At 34.2% G+C, this 21,837-nt stretch overlaps 1 protein-coding gene across 6 annotated transcripts in view; it reads left to right on the forward strand.

Moving 5' to 3' along the window:
* LOC145293786 (sorting nexin-14-like) overlaps nt 1–21,837 on the forward strand; it is a 1,078,299-nt gene that overhangs the window by 660,827 nt on the left and 395,635 nt on the right. For all 6 annotated transcript variants that reach the window (XM_080140331.1, XM_080140332.1, XM_080140333.1 and 3 more), the window contains one exon: nt 7,092–7,192. In XM_080140331.1, coding sequence (XP_079996457.1) covers nt 7,092–7,192 — 101 coding nt within the window. The remainder of the gene's footprint in view (nt 1–7,091; nt 7,193–21,837) is intronic.

The following is a 21,837-nucleotide window of genomic DNA, read 5'->3' on the forward strand; positions in this document are numbered from 1 at the left end:
CAGCCGTTTCGGAGTCCATTAAGAATGAACTCACATACACAATGACAAAGTGTCTTCTATATTTTTATAAAGTAATAGGGTTCGTGTGTTTATGTCTGTGTGTACAGCTCTCCACCATCAACGAAATATAAAGGAGGTAAGAGGGTAGATCTCTCCTGGTAGAGAAACATTAGAACCCATTTTAGGATGTTTCTGTTATAGGAGATATAAGAATCTTTGCCTAATTTCTTGATATACTATTCTACAAGCCACCCCCATATCGAATGACTTATGCTCATTTGCATATCACATTATATTAAATCTCTTTAACTAATTACCTCGACCTTATTACATATTGGAAATATTCTAATCATTTCAACTGTATTATTTACAAAATCTATTTAACATTTAATCTATCTTCTATCTTCTATCTATCTATATCTATATCTATCTTCTATCTATCTATATATCTATAAAAACAGAGATGTGTGTATGCCACAGACGATTTCTGATTGGTTAATCCAATAATCACATCTCCTAAAAAACAATCGTTTCTACGCTCTTACCTTTACCATAAAATATTATGGCTTTATTTATTGTCCATCTTGGAAGGGTTTAATTTTTTAATAACTTGTTATTTACAAATTAAAAAAATACGAAACTATTATACGAAACTAAACTACACGAAATACGCGCACACACGCACACACGCACGTTCACTACCGTCACGTTGTTATGGCAACCAAACCCGCTGACTTCTTTTTCTCATTTCACTCGTGGTCTTAAATTCATTTCGGGTTTGTATTACTGTACACATAGATTCGAATAAGTTGCCAAAAAACAAATATATAACAAATAAATGTTATCAAAGGCAAATTTTTCGTGTTTTTATTCAATTTAACATGTTTATTCAGCTCGAAAAGCATACAGTGTTTACCGATGTATTGGAAAATTCAAGATGGCGGCCGATTCTCTCTTTAACACGGTAAGTTTGGAAAAAGGTGTAATAAATAAAAAACCGGTTAAAATACTGTTAAAAACTCGCTCAATATATGTTACCGTGACATAGGTTGACATATATTCGGCGGGTTTTTAATAGTATTTTGTATAGTTTTTTATTTATAACACCTTTTCCTAAACTTACGGTGTTAAAGAATGTGTGAGACGCCATCTTGAATTTTCCAACACATCGGTAAACACTGTATTCTTTTCGAGCTGAATAAACATGTTAAATTGAATAAAAACACGAAAAATATATCCAGTTTTTATCGGTTTTTTACCTTCTCTGCAGAAGTACAAAAAAAAAAAAAAAAAAAAAAAAACGGAAGGTACTTTTACAGAATGTTAAACTAACCCTAACCGATGTTTTATGTTTAGTTTAGGAAAAGTCAGAAGAAATAAAAGTCATTATTGCATGAAATATACGTATTTAGTTGAAGTATTGTTTATGTCAATTCTTTCGAAGAAATTTAGCAAGAAAACCTGTAAACCAGGAAATCGGTAAAATGTCATCATGGATGAATACTTGTCTATTATAATTTCTACCCTTGACAAAAACTTAGCCATAACAAAAGAGATTTATTGTTCAGATTGTTTTTGAGATTGATTTCTAAAAAGATATTTTATAAATAAAATCGACTTTAAAATTAAAGACTTAAATTACAATAATTGAATTTAAACATTCTTATTTCAATATTTGGCACATAACACCTGCAAAAATGATCACAATGTCAGGATTTCATTTTATTTCAGAATCGATGGCAAATACTAATATTTAACATTAGTTTATCATTTAAGCCGATAAAAAGCCCCCTTTTTTTTTTTCGAGTCATAAAAGGATTTGGAGTTTCCTAATTAACCTTTCGGGTGCAGTTGCACGCTCTCAAAATAACTAAAGTGTTGGCTTTAAAAAAATTGGTTCATTAAAACTAAACAGGTTTAGTTTTAATAAAAAAAAAATTTTTTTTTAAAATCGCTTTGGTAATTAGATATGTCGTATGGTTATCCCTAATCGCTGAATAAAACCGCTAACGAGTTGAATGATTACGACATAAAATTAAACTCGGGTTCCTGAAACGGAAACTTCGTTTGTTTTTGTTTTTTTCTTATCAATATATTTACATTGTTATTTTGTTTTCATTTTCAATCATTCGAACAGTTTTCTTTTTCAAGTAATCCAAGTTACAAAATTCCCACTGTTTACTATGCTAAAATCACAATGACTAATGTATACCTATTAACCCTTATCCTTGAGTGGCCTCTGGGCCTTGATAAGTGGTGACACCCATGTAAAAAAAAAAAAAAAATCACTCGAACAGTTTTCTTTTTAGAATGTACAGTTTTAAAAGTTTAAAAACTATATAGTTTTTACTTCAGGAAAATTAATGGGTCAGTTTTTACGATGTGCCCTGTTAAAATACTGTTAAAAACTCGCTCAATATATGTTACCGTGACATAGGTTGACATATATTCGGCGGGTTTTTAATAGTATTTTGTATAGTTTTTTATTTATAACACCTTTTCCCAAACTTACGGTGTTAAAGAGGGTGTGAGACGCCATCTTGAATTTTCCAACACATCGGTAAACACTGTATGTTTTTCGAGCTGAATAAATATATTACATTGAATAAAAACACAAAAAAGATATCCAGTTAGGTAGAAAAGTAACTTATCTTGCCTTTGATAACATTTATTTATATATTTGTTTTTGACTATTTTTTCGAATCTATGTGTACAGTAATCTTGCCAGGATGCGGAGGAAAATGAATGAAGGGGGAGGGGAATAAAATAAAAACATTTTGGAAACAGAGTAAGTTTGAAAGAATTGCTTTGCACAGAAAGAAATTAATGAAAAAATAAAATTAAATTTCTTTTCTTTCTTGATTTTTTTTTTAGTTTTTTATGAAAAAGGAAGTCAAAATTAAGACTATAAAAAACAATTTTTATTAAGAGCGAACCTCAGTCGTCAGGTCTGTAAAAAAAGACGTGGAATAATAAATGTTTTCTAATACAAATTGTTTTTACTTATGTGTTCATTTGTCTCTTTGAAGTTCGTTTGTTTAATATATCGGTTTGCAATATAATTTTGTCATTCTGTCAGACTCAAATTTTAAATCTATATATCTATAAAAGTGAAAGTGTGTGTGTGCGTGTGTGTGTGTGTGTGTGTCTGTGTACATTTCCCTACGAAATAACTCTGTCAATTTTTAGTCTACAGACTCGAAATTTGATATACAGGGTACTGAGATTTGGAAAAATCTATGTGATCGGTTTTTAGCCAGAAATTTGGCGATTAAGGGGTCAAAGTTCAACGATTTGACCTTTGAGAACTCTACCAAACTTCTCCGACAATTTTGGGTCTACACACTTTAAATTTTAGATATAGCTTCCGTGGACATGGATCTAACTTAATAACTTGATTTGAGCCCAAAACAATAAATTTTCAGGGGTCATAATAGGGGTCAAAGTTTAAAAAATTACCCCCTTTTTTTTTGCTCAGCATACACCTCCAAACACCCGGGCAACGCCGGGCACCCATGCTAGTTTATATATAAGTAGAGATTCTTGTTTCAAGTATTTTAGTAGAGATAGTGTCCAAGATATCTAGAATATCTAAGAAAAACCTAATCCCATGGGGATGCATTGCCCAACATTGTACATAATCATTATCAGATTATTATCTTTTGGCCCTGACGAAGCGTATAGCTTTCTGAAACGTTATAGCATTGGCATAGGTTATATGTTTATATAATGTATATTTGTAAAGATCTATGTTGTATAGCTCACTTTTGAAAAAAATATTAGTTTTAATTCATGGTATCAATATTTTTGAACATGTTGAATTTTATAAAATATACATATTTGTCCTTTTTTTCCTTTTAAATAGAATACTGATAATCTGTTATATAAATCTCGAACGTCTGTTTATGTGTATGCATGTTTCTTTCACCATCGACTGGGCCGTTTTTTACAAGGAGGGGTCACTTTTTTTGTCTACATTTTTGCAAGTCATTCAAGCCTCGCGTGAACAACGTTGCATAAAACAGGTTATTTCAAGTGTGCATGACGTCACAAGCGCAGTGGGCGCATCAATAAGACTGTTTGCTTTTTTTTACCTCCTTTTCCTCTTGTGCATTATAGGTTCGAGCTTGCCTATTACTCCTAATTTTTTTGTGTGTATTTGCACGGGTACTTGCTGCTATTTTGAGTTTTTTTAATATATTTTTTTTTTATTAGGGCTTGTGTTGCTCAACCAACCACCTTACACATACTTCGACACACGCGGGCAACGCCGGCACCCAGACTAGTTAAAATATAAGTCTTGCACATGTAATTGACTAGCTGAACATAAATGTAACATTTTATTGTTCATCTTTAATGACAAAGTATTTTGATATATTTTTTAATATGATTAATGGATTTCCCTTAAGCTGTTCATTTCAATGATGATGTCATCATGTTACATATCAGATATCCATCAGTTTAAAAAAAAAAAAAATGGATCAGCTGATGGATCACATGGGAAAACATAGCTGCAGCCGTTGGCAAATTAGTGCCATTGTGTCTGCTGCTACCATGTTGTCAACTAATCTGATGTTGACATTTTGCTTTGAGCTATCCTGAATATTGACTGGATTTTTGATGTTGAATGTTTTTGAGATGGAGAATTTTGAAGAAAATATATGAATAAAAATCATGTCTTATGATTTGAACCGATTGTAATGTAATTATTTCTCCTTTCTGTGAAAGATGCCATAGCAGATACGGTCAGCAGAATGTGGGGGGTTCATCTCACATGGCGTGTTTCGCTCTTAGGTCATAAAAAAAGTTGTTGTGTGTTTGGCTGCTTATTATCTTGTCTTTTGAAGTTAATGATTTAGTTTTTAATTATTATTTTGTCTGGTTCAGAATCAACCGTCAAAGCATAACGTTAATTCAATCATACGTTGTTTTACTCTATACTAGCCTGGGTACCTGGCTTTCCCCGGGTATGTGAAGGTGTATGTAAGGATGTTGATTGAGCAAAAAAAAAAAAAAAAAAGAGCAAAATGCGAGCACAAAAAAAAAAAAAAAAAAAAATTAGGAGTAGTAGGCAGGCTCGAACTCATAACACACAGGAGGAAAAGGAGGTGGGGAAAAGCAAACGGTCTTGGCAATACTTCCACTGCGATTGTGACGTCATGGGTGGTCGAAAGAATGTCTTTTATGTGACGTCATTGATGCGAGATTTCAATGACTTGCAAAAATGTCGACGAAAAAAATGACCTCTCCTTGTAAAACTCAGCCCAGTTGACAGTGAAAGAATTTGTTTTTGGCCAATTTTTGGATATTTGGCGTCCAAGATATTGCACTTTAAAATAATACTGATTTTGTCACGGTTCGATGCGCGTGTCAAAATATTTCGGCATGCATACAAGCGCACACACACACACACACACATACACACATTTTGCCTTTTATATAATAGACTAGCGGGGGTACCCAGCGTTGCCCGGGTTTTTAGAGACGTGTGTGTGTGTGTGGGGGGGTAAAATAACCCTGGTTAAATATTATAAAAATAAACAATGTTAAAAGTTCTAAAAAAAAAACAAAAAAAAAACAGTCCAGCGGTGCCCGGGTGTTTAAAAAAACAAAAAAGTTTGAGGGGGAGGGGGACGTTCGAACTCGAATCCTTGAGGCGAAAGCGAAAAAAAAAAAAGTGATGAATTAACTAAAAAGTGAATTAGGTCAAATATCAATTCCGCAGTCAAGTTTGTTTTGGTTTAGTTTCCCCAAGACGTTGGGTTGAAAACCAGCTCCCCATAAAAAAATAGGGGTGTCCATATGAAAGCAATTGTCTGATATGAGGTTTCCACCGCATTGATCAAAAGCTGATTGCTTTCTGGAGGTTTCGGCGCAAAAGCCGAGAACACGCACCGTTTGAATTTAGTTTCACTTTATTTATACTAAAAAGCAGGACAAACAGACGACACAGCAAAATAGCGCAATTTTTATAAAAGTCGATGTAAATAAATCTAGACGTGACGCTCCCAAATCCTAGATATTATTATCTAGGGAGTATATAAACACTTCTAAGTAATAGTACCCTCCCCCGAGAATCGCGTCGAATAAAGCCTTTGCGAGACATACAAAAAGCACACGTTGCATTTGCCTTTTATATATATATATATCATCTAATGACATTTTAGGATGGATATTTCATAATAATCTACGATTAGTTTTATTTTTATATGTTGATATCGTTTAACATAATGTACATTTTTGGGTTTATGTGAATTAAAAGAAAAGAACCACTCATCAATATAGTTAAGTAATCTTTCACAAAAAAAAACTATTTAAAAACTTTACTAAAGAAAATACATGCCTTATTATCAAATTGTTTCCAGCTGTTTTACATGGTCCAAAATCGAGGTTTTCTAGGGATTTCCTATTAAAAAAGATCTCTAACTTCATCTTTACTGTGTTATGAATCATATTACAAAGATTCAATTTACTAACTGTTAAAAGGAATCCTGTATGAATGAAGTTGATCTTCTGTATCATTTTTGTACGTTTTCTTTTTTCAATAAATAATGAGATTTTGTCCAATATTGGTTTAATCAGATAATTATTGTTTCCATTAGGATTAATTTCCATTTATCACAAAATATTTGGAAGGATGTTTCACTTGTTCAAAACCTGCATTTTCATTATACATCGTGAAAATTCGCTTCTGGGTGAATAGCACACAACACAACATCTTTTTAAAAATCGCCAATAAATTAACTGGTGGCTAATTGTGCTGATAAAATAATTTTGGTATTATTGTTTATGCTCTCAAATGATATCTGTTCATGTTCATAGTTTCGACATATAATACAAATGAAGTTTTGGTTTGTGCTAATGCCAAGTAAGAAGTTTTGCATTCATGTCCGGATGTGATGTTTGGTGTTTTGCAAGAATTTCTTCACAAAAGCCAGTATTCCAGCATTTCAGTGTTGAGTGTAAATTTACCATCCCCCTTCTATTCTGACAATTATTTATGGATTACCCACTGACAAAACTTTTATTTTAATAAAGTATTCTATCAGGTCTTTGATTCTTCAGTTGTTTATGTGTCTTATGCATTCCAGGCGGTTTCTCTGCCTGCCAGCTGCCACCAAAGAAATCTTTTGGTACGAAGAACCAAGATTTTATGGAAAGTAAGAAAGAACAGTTTGAACAATATCTTCAAGTAAGTAACAATCACGTTTTGTTTTGTAATCCTAAAATTATTGTGAGCTTTCAGTAGATTTTAAAAAAGAAAACGGAAATTCAACAGTGTCACGGACAGTGGCGTAGCTAAAGGAGAGGAGGCAGAGGTGGAGCGGTCCGCCCTGGGTGACAGCCAAAGAGGGGTGACAAATCCCCCACCCCCATTTTTTTTTTTCAGTCAGGGTAAGGTGCGAAAATAGTCGGAAATAGAATGTATTTATCATATATTATGTAATTTAAAAGTTTTAAAGTTTTCACGTTTCTCAGCTACTGACAAAACACTCAAAAGACAGTGTAAATTTTCCAATATGAAAATGTAAATGTATATTTTTAAACTATTTTAAAGACAGTCAAAATGTGTTTCATGAATTGAAAATTAATTATGGGTTTGTTTTACAATACACATAGGTACGAAAAAGTGGTCCAAAAACATATAATAAATAAGTGTTAACAAAGGCAAGATAAGTCACTCTTCTACCTCTCGGAATAAGTTTTTAATGATTTTACTGTGGTGTGCCAAAAAAAAAAAAAGGTCAAGGACAGTAATCCAAGAGCCATTTTTGTACTTTGTTCTAATCATTCTTAGAACTTTTGTGGGAAACTTTCGTTTTTAACAATCTCTCTTGTGTAACATTTTTTGGAAGTCTGGCGACCAATTGCTGGGATGTGTTAGTAAAGTATGCAAGTCTTACAATGAAGAGATTGTCCACAACTTGCTGGAGTGTTGATGCAGTGAAGCCGGTGATACAGACGTTTAACCAGTTTGTGAAAGCTATTGAAGCTCTGTGTGATGTTAAAGAAAGTAATGAGACAAGAGGTGCTACATACAATCTGTTGCCAGCGATAGGTGACTTTTCTTTGATTCCTTTTTTTGCTATTCAGGGGTAGCGTTTTATAAGAAGTAAACATTGCTCAGTAGTACATGCAAATACCAAATGGACATGGTTGCTACCAAACTAAGTGCTCTCAAGGTCTTTTTGGAAGAGCAGCATACAAATGTGGTTGACAATGCCGTCCAGCAAGCACTTGCAAAATGTGAAAAACTTGATATCTCTACAGAGAGGAGAATCAGTAGAAAGAACAGAATGATAGGAGAGAAGGCAAGAGATGCTGGATTGTCATTGCAGCAGGAGACTAAGAAAGCAATGTTAGTGTTTGGGTCGTTTCCATATCGAGTTGGATACCAGACTACAGACAATGAATGACATTTTGTTGAATTTTTTTTTTTTTCAGTAGATGTTTTTTTATGAAATCTTTTAATTTAAAAACATTTTTTTGCATTTATTGTTTTTTGGGGACCACTTTTGTTTTTTTCGGGGGGGGGGCATTGTTATGAATTTTTTTTTCTTGTTAGTTCTTAATTATTTTGCCTGTGGTTAGTGGTCATCTTTGTTTTTTTATTTGTTTTGTTTTTATATTTTTTAATAACATACTGAAAACAAATCTGTTTTTTCACTATTGACATGAGGTTCATTTGAATTACAACATGTATATCAATGCAAAAGAAAGTAACACATTTTTCCCAAAACAGTCAATGGATTATTACCCACCACCGAAAAAAAAAAAGATATCTCAATCTGGAAGGATTTACTCTGCCAAAACAAGTTGAAATTCTATTTCAGCCACTTGAAGTTTTTTCTACTTACATTGAAATGGGTTCTTTTCTGATTTTTTTTTCTAATTTTTTCTTTTCTGATTCTTTTTCTGTTCTGATTCCTTCTTTTCTATTTTTTCTACTCTAATATTTATTTTCGTTTCAATTTAAATATTTTCGGATATTATGCTTAATCTTTTCTCTCCTCGGTTAGTGAAGGATAATCTGTGGCAATTTTGATTTTGGTCCTAGTTTGGAGTGCTCATTTATGAGGCAGATTGAGTTTCCCCTACATCAAAAACTGACCTTGTGTCTAACTCTGCCCTCGATTTTAATAATTGTTGATTATACACTATTATGTTTTTTTTTATATATATATCTATTTCTTTTGATTTTTCACAATAGATTTAAAATTGATTAATTTTCCTTTGTAAAACATTCACAACAAAAACTCATCTAGCTTTGACTATAGTCAATAAATTCCCATTCTCCTGAATTTTAATGAGCAGAACACAGTACCATGGAGTTGCTTTTCAGCTGACTATGCCAGTGCAGGTTTCAAGTCCAATGTAAACAAATTCTTGCTGAGCTGTTCTCTAAAACAATCAATTTATCTACTAGTTAGAATCATTGTTACAAACTCCCTTCAGTGTCTCACTATCTGTCCAACGCATTAACCCTTATCCTCAGGTGGCTTTTGGACTTTGCAAGCAGTTTGGTCTATTTTCTAGATTGTCATTCTGTTTGAAAGCAGTTTCAATTGGAATTGTCATTCCGTTTGTGTGCCTCACTTGGCCTGCCTGTAAAGTTCAGTTGGAAGGAATAGGATTCTTTATTGCAGTTGGCATAGTCTTACCGATGACATCTTATATCATGCCCAATTTATTCAATTAATTCTCCTGCACTTTGGGAAGGGTGGACAAGAAGGATCTTCTTATTTAATCCTTGGGGCTAGTAAATCAGATATTGACTTCCTTACTCAAATGCACTGTACATTAAAGTTCGTTTTTATCTGTTTGCAAAACTAAATCTTGACTTCAAGCATTTTACTTTGGAAAACAACATTTTTCCAAGAAAGTGGCAACATTTTACTTTTGAAATCAAACTTTTTAAGGAAGTAGCGAAATTTTACTTTGGAAAATAATAGCAAAAGGACGAAGAGAAAATATTTTTCTAAATCAGATCCTCTATAAATTATTTTTAAGATCAAATAGTTTTTTATTTCTTTATTTTAAAGTTTCTGGCTTTAAATGACGCTTTAGAGGTTGATAGGCTGTTAAATAGAACCAACTAATCTTATTCTACCTTTCTCTCTCAAAATGCAGCAAAAGAAGTATTGTACTGTACAGCCGTAACTTTCTCAGCTGAACAGCTGAAGCATGAACAAATTAGTTTATGGATAAGCAATATAAGGAGCACAGAATTACATACAGGGAGCTTTGAATGTCTTGTTATGCATACCAAAAAGTAACAACAATACAGCAATACTAAGCACATATCCTGCATTCCGTCTGTTCACTAGTGTAAGAGTGGTTAATTGGAATCGAAAATTGGAAAAATCGGAACGTTTTGGGGTACCCGAATCGATATTGGAATCAGAAAAATCAAGCCAAATTTCCGAATCCGAAAATGATTCTTTTTAATATTTTTTTAAACTTAATTTTGTATTGTTCTTACTGATGATAAATATTTATTGTTGTTCGTACAACTTAAATATATAGGTCATATCAACATAAAAATTGTAAATTTATTTTATTTTTGTGAAATAAACGAAACAAAAATTGAACCTGGATAATCATTCATAGAATGTAGTTTATTTTACAAGATTCCGAAAAAAAATGTTTAAAAGTTAAATAAAACATTTTTGTCAAGAAAAACACTATCAAACATTATTGTTAATTGAATTAAAAATAGAATGTAAGAAATGTTTTTTACCTAGTTATTTTATACTGTTCGGCTTTTGTCTAATTAGGTTTTGTCCGGTAGACTTTTGTCGAGTCCCTCAGTCAGTATTGGCAAATATTACAAAGGGTAGTGTTGTGGAGACGCCCACTAATTAACATAGGCAGGTGAGTGAGATATATAAAGGTATCAATCACCAATACCAGGGGAGTTCTGCAACGACGGCCAAATAGGCAAGACGGCTATGCTGCCTCCAGTAAGACATGCAACACGCCACCTGCCGGAATATCTCCAACTGAAGTATCTCTGAAGACATGTAAATATGTATATAACTTCTCTTCCTAACATATTATTGTTATACCTTTACTTTCCGTGTTCTTGTTAATTATTTGTGCAGACACAACAGATAGGAAGTGTGAAAAAAAAAAGCTTTAAAATATTTTAAATGAATGAATTTGTGTGAAACAATCTTTGGCGTCAATGTTTCTTTGATTCTATTTCTGGCCTGGGGCAAGTCAAATCCATTGTTTTCAATCTGAAGTCAGATCCACGGCACCTCCTATATCTATGCATTGATTGTAAAACAAAATTGATAAAGATTGTTTGAGATAATAAAATCGAGACTACTAATAAATTCTTGGTTATTAACATCGAGACCTTTGCTTGATTTATTTGTTAAATCAATCTGCTGCATATTTGTCATATTATCAGTGGCAGTAACCGACCAAATCTTTATAATTAAGTTAAACAATAATTTGTTAACAATACATTCCTGTCTACCCCCACCCCACCTCGTTCTTCTGATAAGAATGGTTTTGTAAATGTTATCACTGGCTGTTTTTTTGGACTAGGAGTAAATTATAGTATCTATTTTGACCTGTCATCTTTTTTTGTCTTTGAGAAATCCTTCTAGACTGAGGCATTTAATTTTTTTTTAAATCCAGATCTAGAGTGCCCTTTTTCTGGAAAGTTAGATTTTACCTAGATTAAAAACTGACCTTGTGTCTAACCCTGACCTCGTGGTGTGGCAAGTAAATAAGGAATATAAAATGGAGTTGGCATAACCACTACGCAAATTTTCCCTCCCATGCTTCTTGTAGCATTCAAACTCTCTTGTGCATGCCACTATCCATCCAGTGCGGCCGTAGCCGAGATTGAACTCACTACACAAGTTGTAGTGTAATTCAAATCTTGTTGGTAGCTGAATATTTGATGTTTCGTCAGGGCTATCAAGGCTATTTTTATCATGACACCATCACTAGATAGGGTGCCTACCATGGCTTAAGAGAGTCCCATTTACCCTTGAGAGAAGGATAGACCATGCCAGTTTCTCAACCTGGTATTTTACCTCATGATATATGCAGCGCCTTGCCTTCCCAAATGATCACCCACCTGGTACTGGCCAGGCTCAATGTTGCTTAACTTCAGTGATCTGATTAGAACCGGTGTGTCAACATGTGATCTTGTGTCGTATATAATTGGAGAGGATGAATAGACTGTACTCATTTTTTCTTCTTATTTTATCTCAAATGAAACATGTTAACTAAACTCTTTCACTTTACTAATATGAAGATTATTAATGCTACTAAGTCTCAACATCCTATTATTTTTGTATTTATCTATATCCAACCTACTAATTGATAATTATAATAATAAAGAACAACAACAAAGAAATGAGTAATATTATTGCCATAGTCTGAGAAGGAACTTGCATTTCCAGACTGTGCTTATATTTTTCTTTGTGTTACATTTTAGATTTATGAGCTGAAACACACCTGTCTAAAACAGGTGGAATATTATAACCAAAATCATAAAAAAATTACTTTATTATTAGTTTTACTCACTAGTTCTCACACAGGCTATCAAAGATTTTTCTGTCAACAACTTGCGATGTTCCCTGGAGTCTAGGTGACAACAAGTCTCTCTAGATTCCAAGTACTCTCCACCTCTTTCAAGTACTCTCCACGTTTGCAAATGAATTTGTGTTATGGCAACAGCCATTTACCTTTGAATTCTCGCAACGGTATTCACTGGAAATTAGATGACAATAAGCCTCTTCAAGGTCCCTGTCCTCTTTGCACTCATTCAGTAGAGGTCTGATTAGTGTTTTTTCTCTTCGGTCTTTCCATCCTCCTAATTCTTCACAACTAATTGGTGAGGTACCAGTTGATGTCCACATTAGATTTTTTTTTTTTTTTTTTTTTTAAGGAAGGAGGGTAACTTTCAATTATGCGTTTTCAGTTTTCATGATTCCATATGGTGTTCCTCTATCTTTTTGTTTTACTTCTGTTGCATTTTCTATATGTGCGGTAGCTCATGTATGTCAGTCTCCGCATTCAAGGGTTTTTCCTTAATATTTCAGCTATCTTTATCATTGATATTCCTTGTATCTTCTCAGCCATCCTCCCTGATTCCAATCTCTTCCGCTCCATTATCGAAGTTTTTTTTGGAAATGTTTCTAGTGCATCTACTATTATTGTTGTTATCTTGAGTTTCTTCATCTTCCATATCCTTTTCAACTCTCTGGCCAGTTCTGTGCATTTTCTTTGCTTCTTCGTCTCCTTGAGATGAACCCTGTGGTCTTCTGGAACTGTGAAATCTACGATCTGGCATGACTTTTCCTCCTTGTTAACTATTATAACATCCGGTCTTCTTGCTTGGATGGGTTTATCTCTTTGTACGTCCATGTCCCATAGGATTTTGTGACTTTTGTTTTCAAGTACTATTGTTGGTTTGTACATGTACTATTTATCTGGGCGTTCAAGATGCAGTTGTAAGCATAGTTCACAGGGTAGTGCCTTCCCCATTTGATCGTATCTATATTTATATATTTTGGGGGCTAGTTTGTTGTATTCACTTATTATGTGATTTATTGTTTTATTTTTTATTTGCAGTCTGCATTCACAGTTTCTTGTGTCTTGTTGATCTTTGCTTTGATATAGTGGGTTCTAATCATGTTATCTTGTGTGGCTGTTCTTAGGGATTTAGTTTCTCGGTTTAGGAATCATTTTCATAGCCATGTCCAAGTATTTTTGTTTGTCTCATCTTTTGCCATCCTTATGAATCGTCTGTGTAGCTTTTTCTCCTTCCATTTTTCTTTTCTCATCTCTTTTCCCACACCTCTTTGTTCTCTGTCTTGTTTATTTTTAGTTTCTTGCTGCAGTGATTAACCTTTCTGTGTTCTGTATTTTTCTTGTTCTTTTTTGGTGTTATTCACACAGTTTTCTGCACAAATCAGCCCCCCTCCTCCTCCATATTTCATTTTCACATAGTCGGTTAGCATCATCCTTTATGTGTAATGCATTGTGCATGATCATAAGTTCCTGGTCTTCTGGTCGAGACGCCTCAGTTTTTTGGTTCAACTTATAAACGGTGTGGAGTATCTTATGTATGATACTGCCCATGTGTTTATACCTTTTATTAGGTTTCTACAATATAGTTTAGTTTCTAAGAGTTTTATATTTTTTTTTTAGGTATTTCATTTCAATCTTCTCTTTCATTTTTGTTGCTTTGATGGTGTCTGCTTCCGAATGCTCAAGTATTTGTAGGTGTCATGTTTGTCTAGTATCCTCGTCTCTGCTTGGTTGGGTAATTCCGTACCTTCCATTGCCTCCAGTTTTTTTTCTTTTCTTATAACTAGCAGTGTGCACTTTTCCATATCGAATTCCATTCAGATATCTTAGCTGAAGATTCTGATTATGTTTGTTAACATTTCTAGTTACTTTTTCTTTCTTCCAAAATGCTTCAGGCTGTACATAAAATGCTTCATTCTTTCATCTGCATTAGTAAACTTGTATCCAACTTGGCACTATTTTCAGTATATTGTTAACGGGCATCATGGCTATGATGAACAGTAGTGGTGATAGGGAATTTCTTGGAAAGATCTCTCTTTGTATTTTTAATTATGTATTATCCTTCAGATGTCAGTTCAAGTCTTTATGCTTTCTTAGCATTTACAATCAAATTGATAATCTTATCTGATATTTTGTACATTATTATTATTATTATTATTATTATTATCATTATCATTATTATTATTATTATTATTATTATTATCATCATTATTATTATTATTATTATTATTATTATTATTATTATTATTCATTAACAGTTTTCACATGAATCATTATTAGTAAGATTCCCCTAGGATCTGTGTGGCAACAAGTATCCCCGGATTATCAGCACTTTTTTTTTTTTTTTTTGATAATTATTTCAAATTCTTTTTTGTGTGTCTTTAAATGATACAATAGTTTCCCAAATTTAAAATAGTCTTTTTGATTATTGTTATAATCTGCAAGACCTTCTAAACTGGTTGGGCAGTAGAGGACAGACAAAATATTGTATGCCCTCCTGTTCACATTTGCATATGGTTGGGTCTGTTTTGTAGTTCTATCTGATCATAGCAACTTTTGATACCTCCCTCCTTTTCCTCCTCTTATGCGGTTGAGTGTTTTCCACTGAAACTAGAGTGTTTTAAACTGGGAAGTCACTCGGAACCGAAGGCATTCTTTAGCTGTCTGATCCACAGCTGTAGTCTGGTCTCTCTCTGAGATGTTGTTAGACGCTCGACATGGATGAAGTAGTTTGATTGCAAATTATTTTACCATTAATTATTCCCTGGCAATAACCATTCGTTTTCTACACAAGTTGTGTGGCAATAAACTTCACCAAGGTTCCAGTACTCTCTGCACCTTTTTGATGGAGGTCTTATTAGTATTCTCTATTCTTGATCTTACAATCCTCTTTGACTATTTATAACAATTTTTTTGTAGTGCCAATTGAGGTTGCTATCACCAAGTGTGTGTGTGTTTGTTTTTGTTTTTTTTTCTTAGATAGGGGAAGAAGATATGTCGATTTATAGGATTTCTGGCAGTTTCAGTTCCCTTGGGCATGTTATTCTTCATTCTCATAGAATGAGTGAAGGAACTGATGGAATGATTGACAAATCTAAGATCAATATGATGATCCCAGAAAATATGTGGAAGTTAAAAACTTAATTTCATTTCAGAAAAAAAAAGTATTATGGCCTCTCTGCCTGTCAGTGAACACCTTTTTAATATATCTTTCTCTTCTGGATCTCTGTAATTGTAGTATTGCTATATTTCATCATGCTAATAAAACCTCCATTTTAAAGAAGTTTTATGTGCCAATGTGAATTAATTGATGTTACATTGCTTATCCACAATGGTTTGTATAATGAGATTTCATACACCATAGATGACACGACCTTGAAAACAGACTCATGTTATTATTATAATTATACTTTAAAGCGCTTTCATGTTTGACATCGCCCAATCACTGAAAGTGCAATGCAAAGAAGTATTTAAAAAGTTCATCTGCTGGTGTGTCAAACGTGAGTCAAACTAAAATGCATTTTATTTTACCTCCCTGCTAGGATCAAAGTATAATACCTGTTCTATTCAAAGATGGGTCTTAATCTGTCCTGAACGCCCATTGAATGGAAACATTTTTTAAGTGTGTTGACAATATGCAACAGAAGAAGTATATAACTGTGGAATTTCCACTGCTCCCACTATTTGTTTTCATTATTACTAATTATTTGCCTATGTCTAATTGTTCCTGTTTATTGCTTTGCTTAATTCATTACCATGCAAGCGTGTCTGAATGTGTTTAATTACTATAATTGAATGATGTTATTAATGAACCATGCACTGACAAGGTCATACATTCACAGAAGTAAAGAAAAAAAAAAGAAATACTTTACGTAATTATTTAATAGATCACAAATACTGAATAAGTTTGGTCAGCCACAAGTGAAAAATGATTTTTACTGTTGCCATGCAACATGTTCTGGATGAGTTCGTCCATTTGTATTTCCATGGCTTTGATGATTTTCAATTTCCAATACTGTCTCTGGTTTATTATCTGAACTATTTTTCTGCATGTTCAAAATGCAGATGTTTATATCATTCTCACAGTCATGTCCTTTTGTTTTGTATTCCATTTGAGCTAGTTTGTTTCTATTACTTGTAATGTTATTCACTGTTTCTTATCTTTGTCCACAAAGCCTACATTTATTATTTTTCTGTATTTTGTTTATCTTGTCGTTTATATACTTTATTCTGATTGCAATGTTTGTGCAGCTGTCATTGTGATACTATGAAAATGACTCGGGTCACTAAGTGCTATGAGGGGGTGATAAAACACAAGTAGGAAATGACTAATAATGAACATGTAGATATTTTTAGATCGAGCTTTTAGATTTTTAGAAATCTGTAGAACTGGTAACAAAGAGAATCAACGACACTTGAGGGAGGGGGTTAATTAAATGCTTACAGAGGGAAGGGCAGCTTCCAGTTCGTCAGAATGGGGGATTTGAGATCGCGATGCTGGCTAGTCAGTTGATAGCGGGCAGCGATTGAAGATGCATGTACAGTTTTGGAGCTGACACTGAGACAGAGATCGAGATGAGCTGACACTGAGACAGAGATCGAGATGAGCTGACAACTGACAGACGAACGTAACATTGATAGAACACAAAGAGGACACACACACACTCACAAGTCAAATATGTGTGAAATATTGACGTTGTGTTTTTCCTTTCTTTATTCCACAAATATTTAACTTCTATTTTGTGACACGCATGCGTTCTGATGAAGAAATGGAGGTAGTAAACTACAACATACAGTGTTTTGGGGTTGGCGGCTTGCAAGGGGGTCATATGCTAGCACATCAGTAGTGATCTCGTTCTATGTTTGAATGTAATATTAATAACCTTGTCCATGTGTTTTGATATTTCACTTCTTTTAGTTAATATTAAGAATCGCCCATTTTACTTCCCTCCACCATCATCATCTGAAATTCTCTTTAAGAAAGGATAGCATAATCATCAATATCACTGATATACAATTATTTTAAAGTTTAGAAATTAGTAAAGAAAAAAAATTATTTTACTTTATCTACTTGTTACCTATTTGTATAAAAAAATGAATCAAAACATTGTAAGTTTGGAACCAAAACCTTCATATGCTGATCTGTTCCACAAGCCACATAGGCCAAGCCTTCTGTTTTTATTTCGTCGTCTTTCAAAATTTTAAATATTTTTTGTGGGTTAGCTTTTTACTCAAATAAAATAATGCTTAGAAACTATTTCATGTTTTAGTTTCCAATGAAAAGGGAGGAATTGTTTTATTACGAACAAAACTTAGTAGCAAAATTTACCTATATATCTAAAAATTCTGAATGTCTAATGGAGAGAGCTATTCCAGCCCTTAAAAATGTCTAGCAATTCCAGCCCTTAAAAATGTCTAGCAATTCCAGCCCTTAAAAATGTCTAGCAATTCCAGCCTTTAAAAATGACATGATGCATGTCATCGATAAACGACTGTTTGCTGAAATTTCAGATGAAAAATAAATTTTCAGTTCTTTGGATTCCATTCTCGATTATTACCGTCTGTACAATACCCTACACCATTTTAAAATCCTTTGAGAATAACTAGACTTAGCCTCAGAAATTGCTATCTTGCACGCATTGCTAACTATTCTGTAAGATTGCCTAGAAGCCTTAGAACCATCCCAATGCTTGAACTAATGATTACGATGGTCAATGACAAGCATATGAAAACCAGGTTTGGTTTGAAACTGACGATGAGGAATGAAGGTGTCAAGTCCAACAAGAAGCTAGTCTGTAACCTCCTTAGCAGCAGCATTCAGAGACATACCAAAAATAGGACCCCATAGAATGTCACATAGGAAGCTGATACAAGGGACAATCAATAAAAAATTTCACATAAATTAACTTCAACAGCATGATCAGACGAACCTCATTGAGAAGAAGAGAAAATAAAATGATTCCAGAACAGAAGTGAGAAAAAAGGTCATTATCAGAAAAGCATGTAAGGAAGGTGACAATTTAGAAGGCAGAGAAAAAGTTCAGATTTCATTAGCAAGATCTGTGCAATTAGTGTGGGAAAGCTAGTCAGAATGGTCAGCATTAAAGTCACCAAAGGCAGAGTTTGACAGATGAAATTGTAATGCATTATCAATACTGCTGGATATAGCATCAATTACTGTCAGAAGAGGAACGAATAAAAAGACCAAAAAGGAAGTAGTAAAGATACCCTCAAACAAATAAAAGGACACTCATGAGATTCAAGACTAAGGATGTATACAATGTGGAGATCCTTGCGACGAAAAATGGCAAGACCATGCAAATGCATGGAAGAGTCTAAATGGACAAGAGGTAATAACCCTCCACATGTTGATCATTGCTATCGGTAGAAGAATCTAAATTAGTCTCACAAAGAACAAGAATGTGCAAACCAAAGAACAAACAAGAAAGTTTGATCTGAGACCTCTAATATTACTATAAGAAATAGTAAGGTGCTTGTTGTGTGAATCTGTAGAAGACAATGAAATAAATAAATCAATAAAAAGGAGATAATGGTAGAATAACTTCAAAGAAAGAGACCCTATTACCAGCATTCAATCGCCTGAATTCAAGATAGGCTAACTAAAAAGATAAGCCCTTCATGAGACCAATAGAGGAGGAAGGGGTTACTAGGTTAGCTGACAAAAAGTCTACTCTTAAATCATGTGGCTAACCAGAAACTAGTGTTTTAATTTTTGAACAAAGACTAAAGATGGCATTGTCACCAACAGGTAAACTACAAGAATGGCATTTAAGAAGATTGAGTGTCAAGAACGACCAAGAGATATATAATACAAGGAGAGAAAGCCATAGAAAATAAAAGAAAAACTCTGTGTCAAGAATGACCAGGAATTATATAATACAGTTGAGGAGGAGGAGGAGAGAACATCAGAATAAATAAGAAACAAAGTTGAGATAATAATAACGGGTTCAGGTAATAAAATCAAAGTTGAATGATCTAAGTAGTGCAGTCCGTTATGTCTCTGTTGGGATCCTTCGATCACTCGGTTGTCTCAGTTAAGATCAAAACAAAGTGTAACAAGTTCTCAGATAGCCTTCTCCATCACACTGTATTGCTACTTGATGGCTAACTGAAGCAGTTTCTGTACATTCATATCAGATATACCTTTACACATGTTCAAAAAAGATTTCTACACTATAGCATCCAACTTGACAGATTCGCTAACTACTGGCATAGACGGCTATATGCCCTCTAAAAAATTTAAACTTAAGGCAACTACTCTACCATACATAGAAATTACTGATTATCGCAAGCATTGTGACTTTTATTCACAATTTCATTTGTTGTATTTTTCTTCTCTATTTGAAAGAACACTCTTTCTAGAACGTTTTCCAAACCCTAAACATGTTGAACATTATATAAGTAAGTGGAATATCTTAATAGTTAAGAGGTCTAAAAAGCTATGCTTGTGTCCATCTGATTATGAGCAAGCTGTACAGAGTGGAACGCTAAAATTGTCACCCTAAGAAAGCCGACATGATTTCATTTCCATTTGATGAAAACGAGTTTACTTTTTTTTGTTGCAGATCAGCAGACCATCTATTAGTTAGCCAGTTGTATACAAATCCTGAGAGCGATACGTGCCTTCTATCATGTTTGAAAGTGACATAATGTTCAATAAGTGAGATCAAAGATGCGCCACTGTTCAACTCATGCTCTCTACCGATCCAAGTTATGATAACAAGACCATTGCCAGCAGTCTCAAAATACATAACTGGATTGCCACAAATAAAAGGGACGTTCCCAGGGTGATGAAAACAAAATTTCCGACCATAGTTATGGTCATTGGTGTGGTTTAATCATGCCACCTCACATCTCCGAAGTAAGCTTGAAGGTTAACACCAAAGTGTACCTGGATGTGCTGAAGAGTGTGATGATCCTCTGGCAGACCATGGGTGTGGCAGCAGGACTCAGCGCTGGTCCAGAAGTCCAAAGACACCCAGGCTTGGCTTCAGAAAGAGTGCTATAACCCTGTACCTTTCTCTCACTGGCAATCCTCTTACACTGACCTTAATCTGCTGGACTACTTCGTTTGGTCATACATCGAGAACATCACTAACATGATCTTCCACAACATCAAAGCCAGCCTGAACTCCCATTGTTGCTTGTGGAAAAGGCATGGTCCTAGTTCCAGACTTGTATAGAGACGGTGATTGAAGCTGATAGCAGCTACATTGAGTAGATGTCACCTCTACTACATAATCAAGTTACCGGAATTGATCTTTTCAATAAAAGTTTAAAAATACAGCTATAGTGTTGTTTTCTATAGGGTGACACTTTTATCATTCCACACTGTGTTTACATAAGATCAATTTAGACATATCAACTCATGTGGATGGCTTTTGGATCAGCACTGAAAAGTCTACAGACAATATAACATGGAAAATTAGTAAAGCCTTTAAAGTTTCGAATACATTGGTCTAAATATTTAGTTGAGGTCTTAATTATTAGCTTGTCAATTGTAGATGGGAAATTTCTTACTTTAACAATATATGAAGTGCGTGCATTAAGTAATGCCCCTGACCCACTTCCAGTTGTCTGATCTAGCTGAAATTTTGCAGATGCAATGATTTATATCTCTACAGGTTATGTGGCAAATTACAGCTCTGAACTAATTGTGGTTTTTGAACTGAGTCAGGTGTGAAATGGAACCTGTTGAATGTCGAGCAGTGATCCGGTTTTTGTATTTGAAAGGACGCACACCACAGGAGACTTTTGATAAAATGAAAGAAACTTATGGTGATAATGCCCCATTATATGACCTTGTAAAATGCTGGCATCGTGAATTCAAACATAGCCAGAAGTCTGTGGAAACAGCTCCCAGACCTGGTCGCCCCCCTTCTGCCACTGATGAAGCATCTGTCCGTCAAGTTGAGGCTGCTATTTTGGAAGATCGGCGCATTACTATTCGCCAAATAGCCCAAGATGTCAAGATTAGTACAGGGTCTGTGGAAACTACCATTCATGACCATTTGCACATGCATAAGGTGTCTGCCAGATGGATTTTCAGGTTGCTCACACAATTCCAGAAGCGAGAACGCGTCGAGTTCTCGAGGATAAATTTGTACATGTGCTAAGAAGATGAGTCAAAGTTTTTCAAAAGACTAATTACAAAGGATGAAACCTTGGTCCATCTCTATGATCCAGAGACCAAAGCCCAGTCAATGCAGTGGAAGCACTTGGACTCACCACCTCCAAAGAAGACAAGGGTGCAGC

Source organism: Euprymna scolopes, chromosome 15 (genome assembly GCF_053919585.1).
Source record: "Euprymna scolopes isolate OS-2025 chromosome 15, ASM5391958v1, whole genome shotgun sequence".
Taxonomy (NCBI): Eukaryota; Metazoa; Mollusca; class Cephalopoda; order Sepiida; family Sepiolidae; genus Euprymna; species Euprymna scolopes.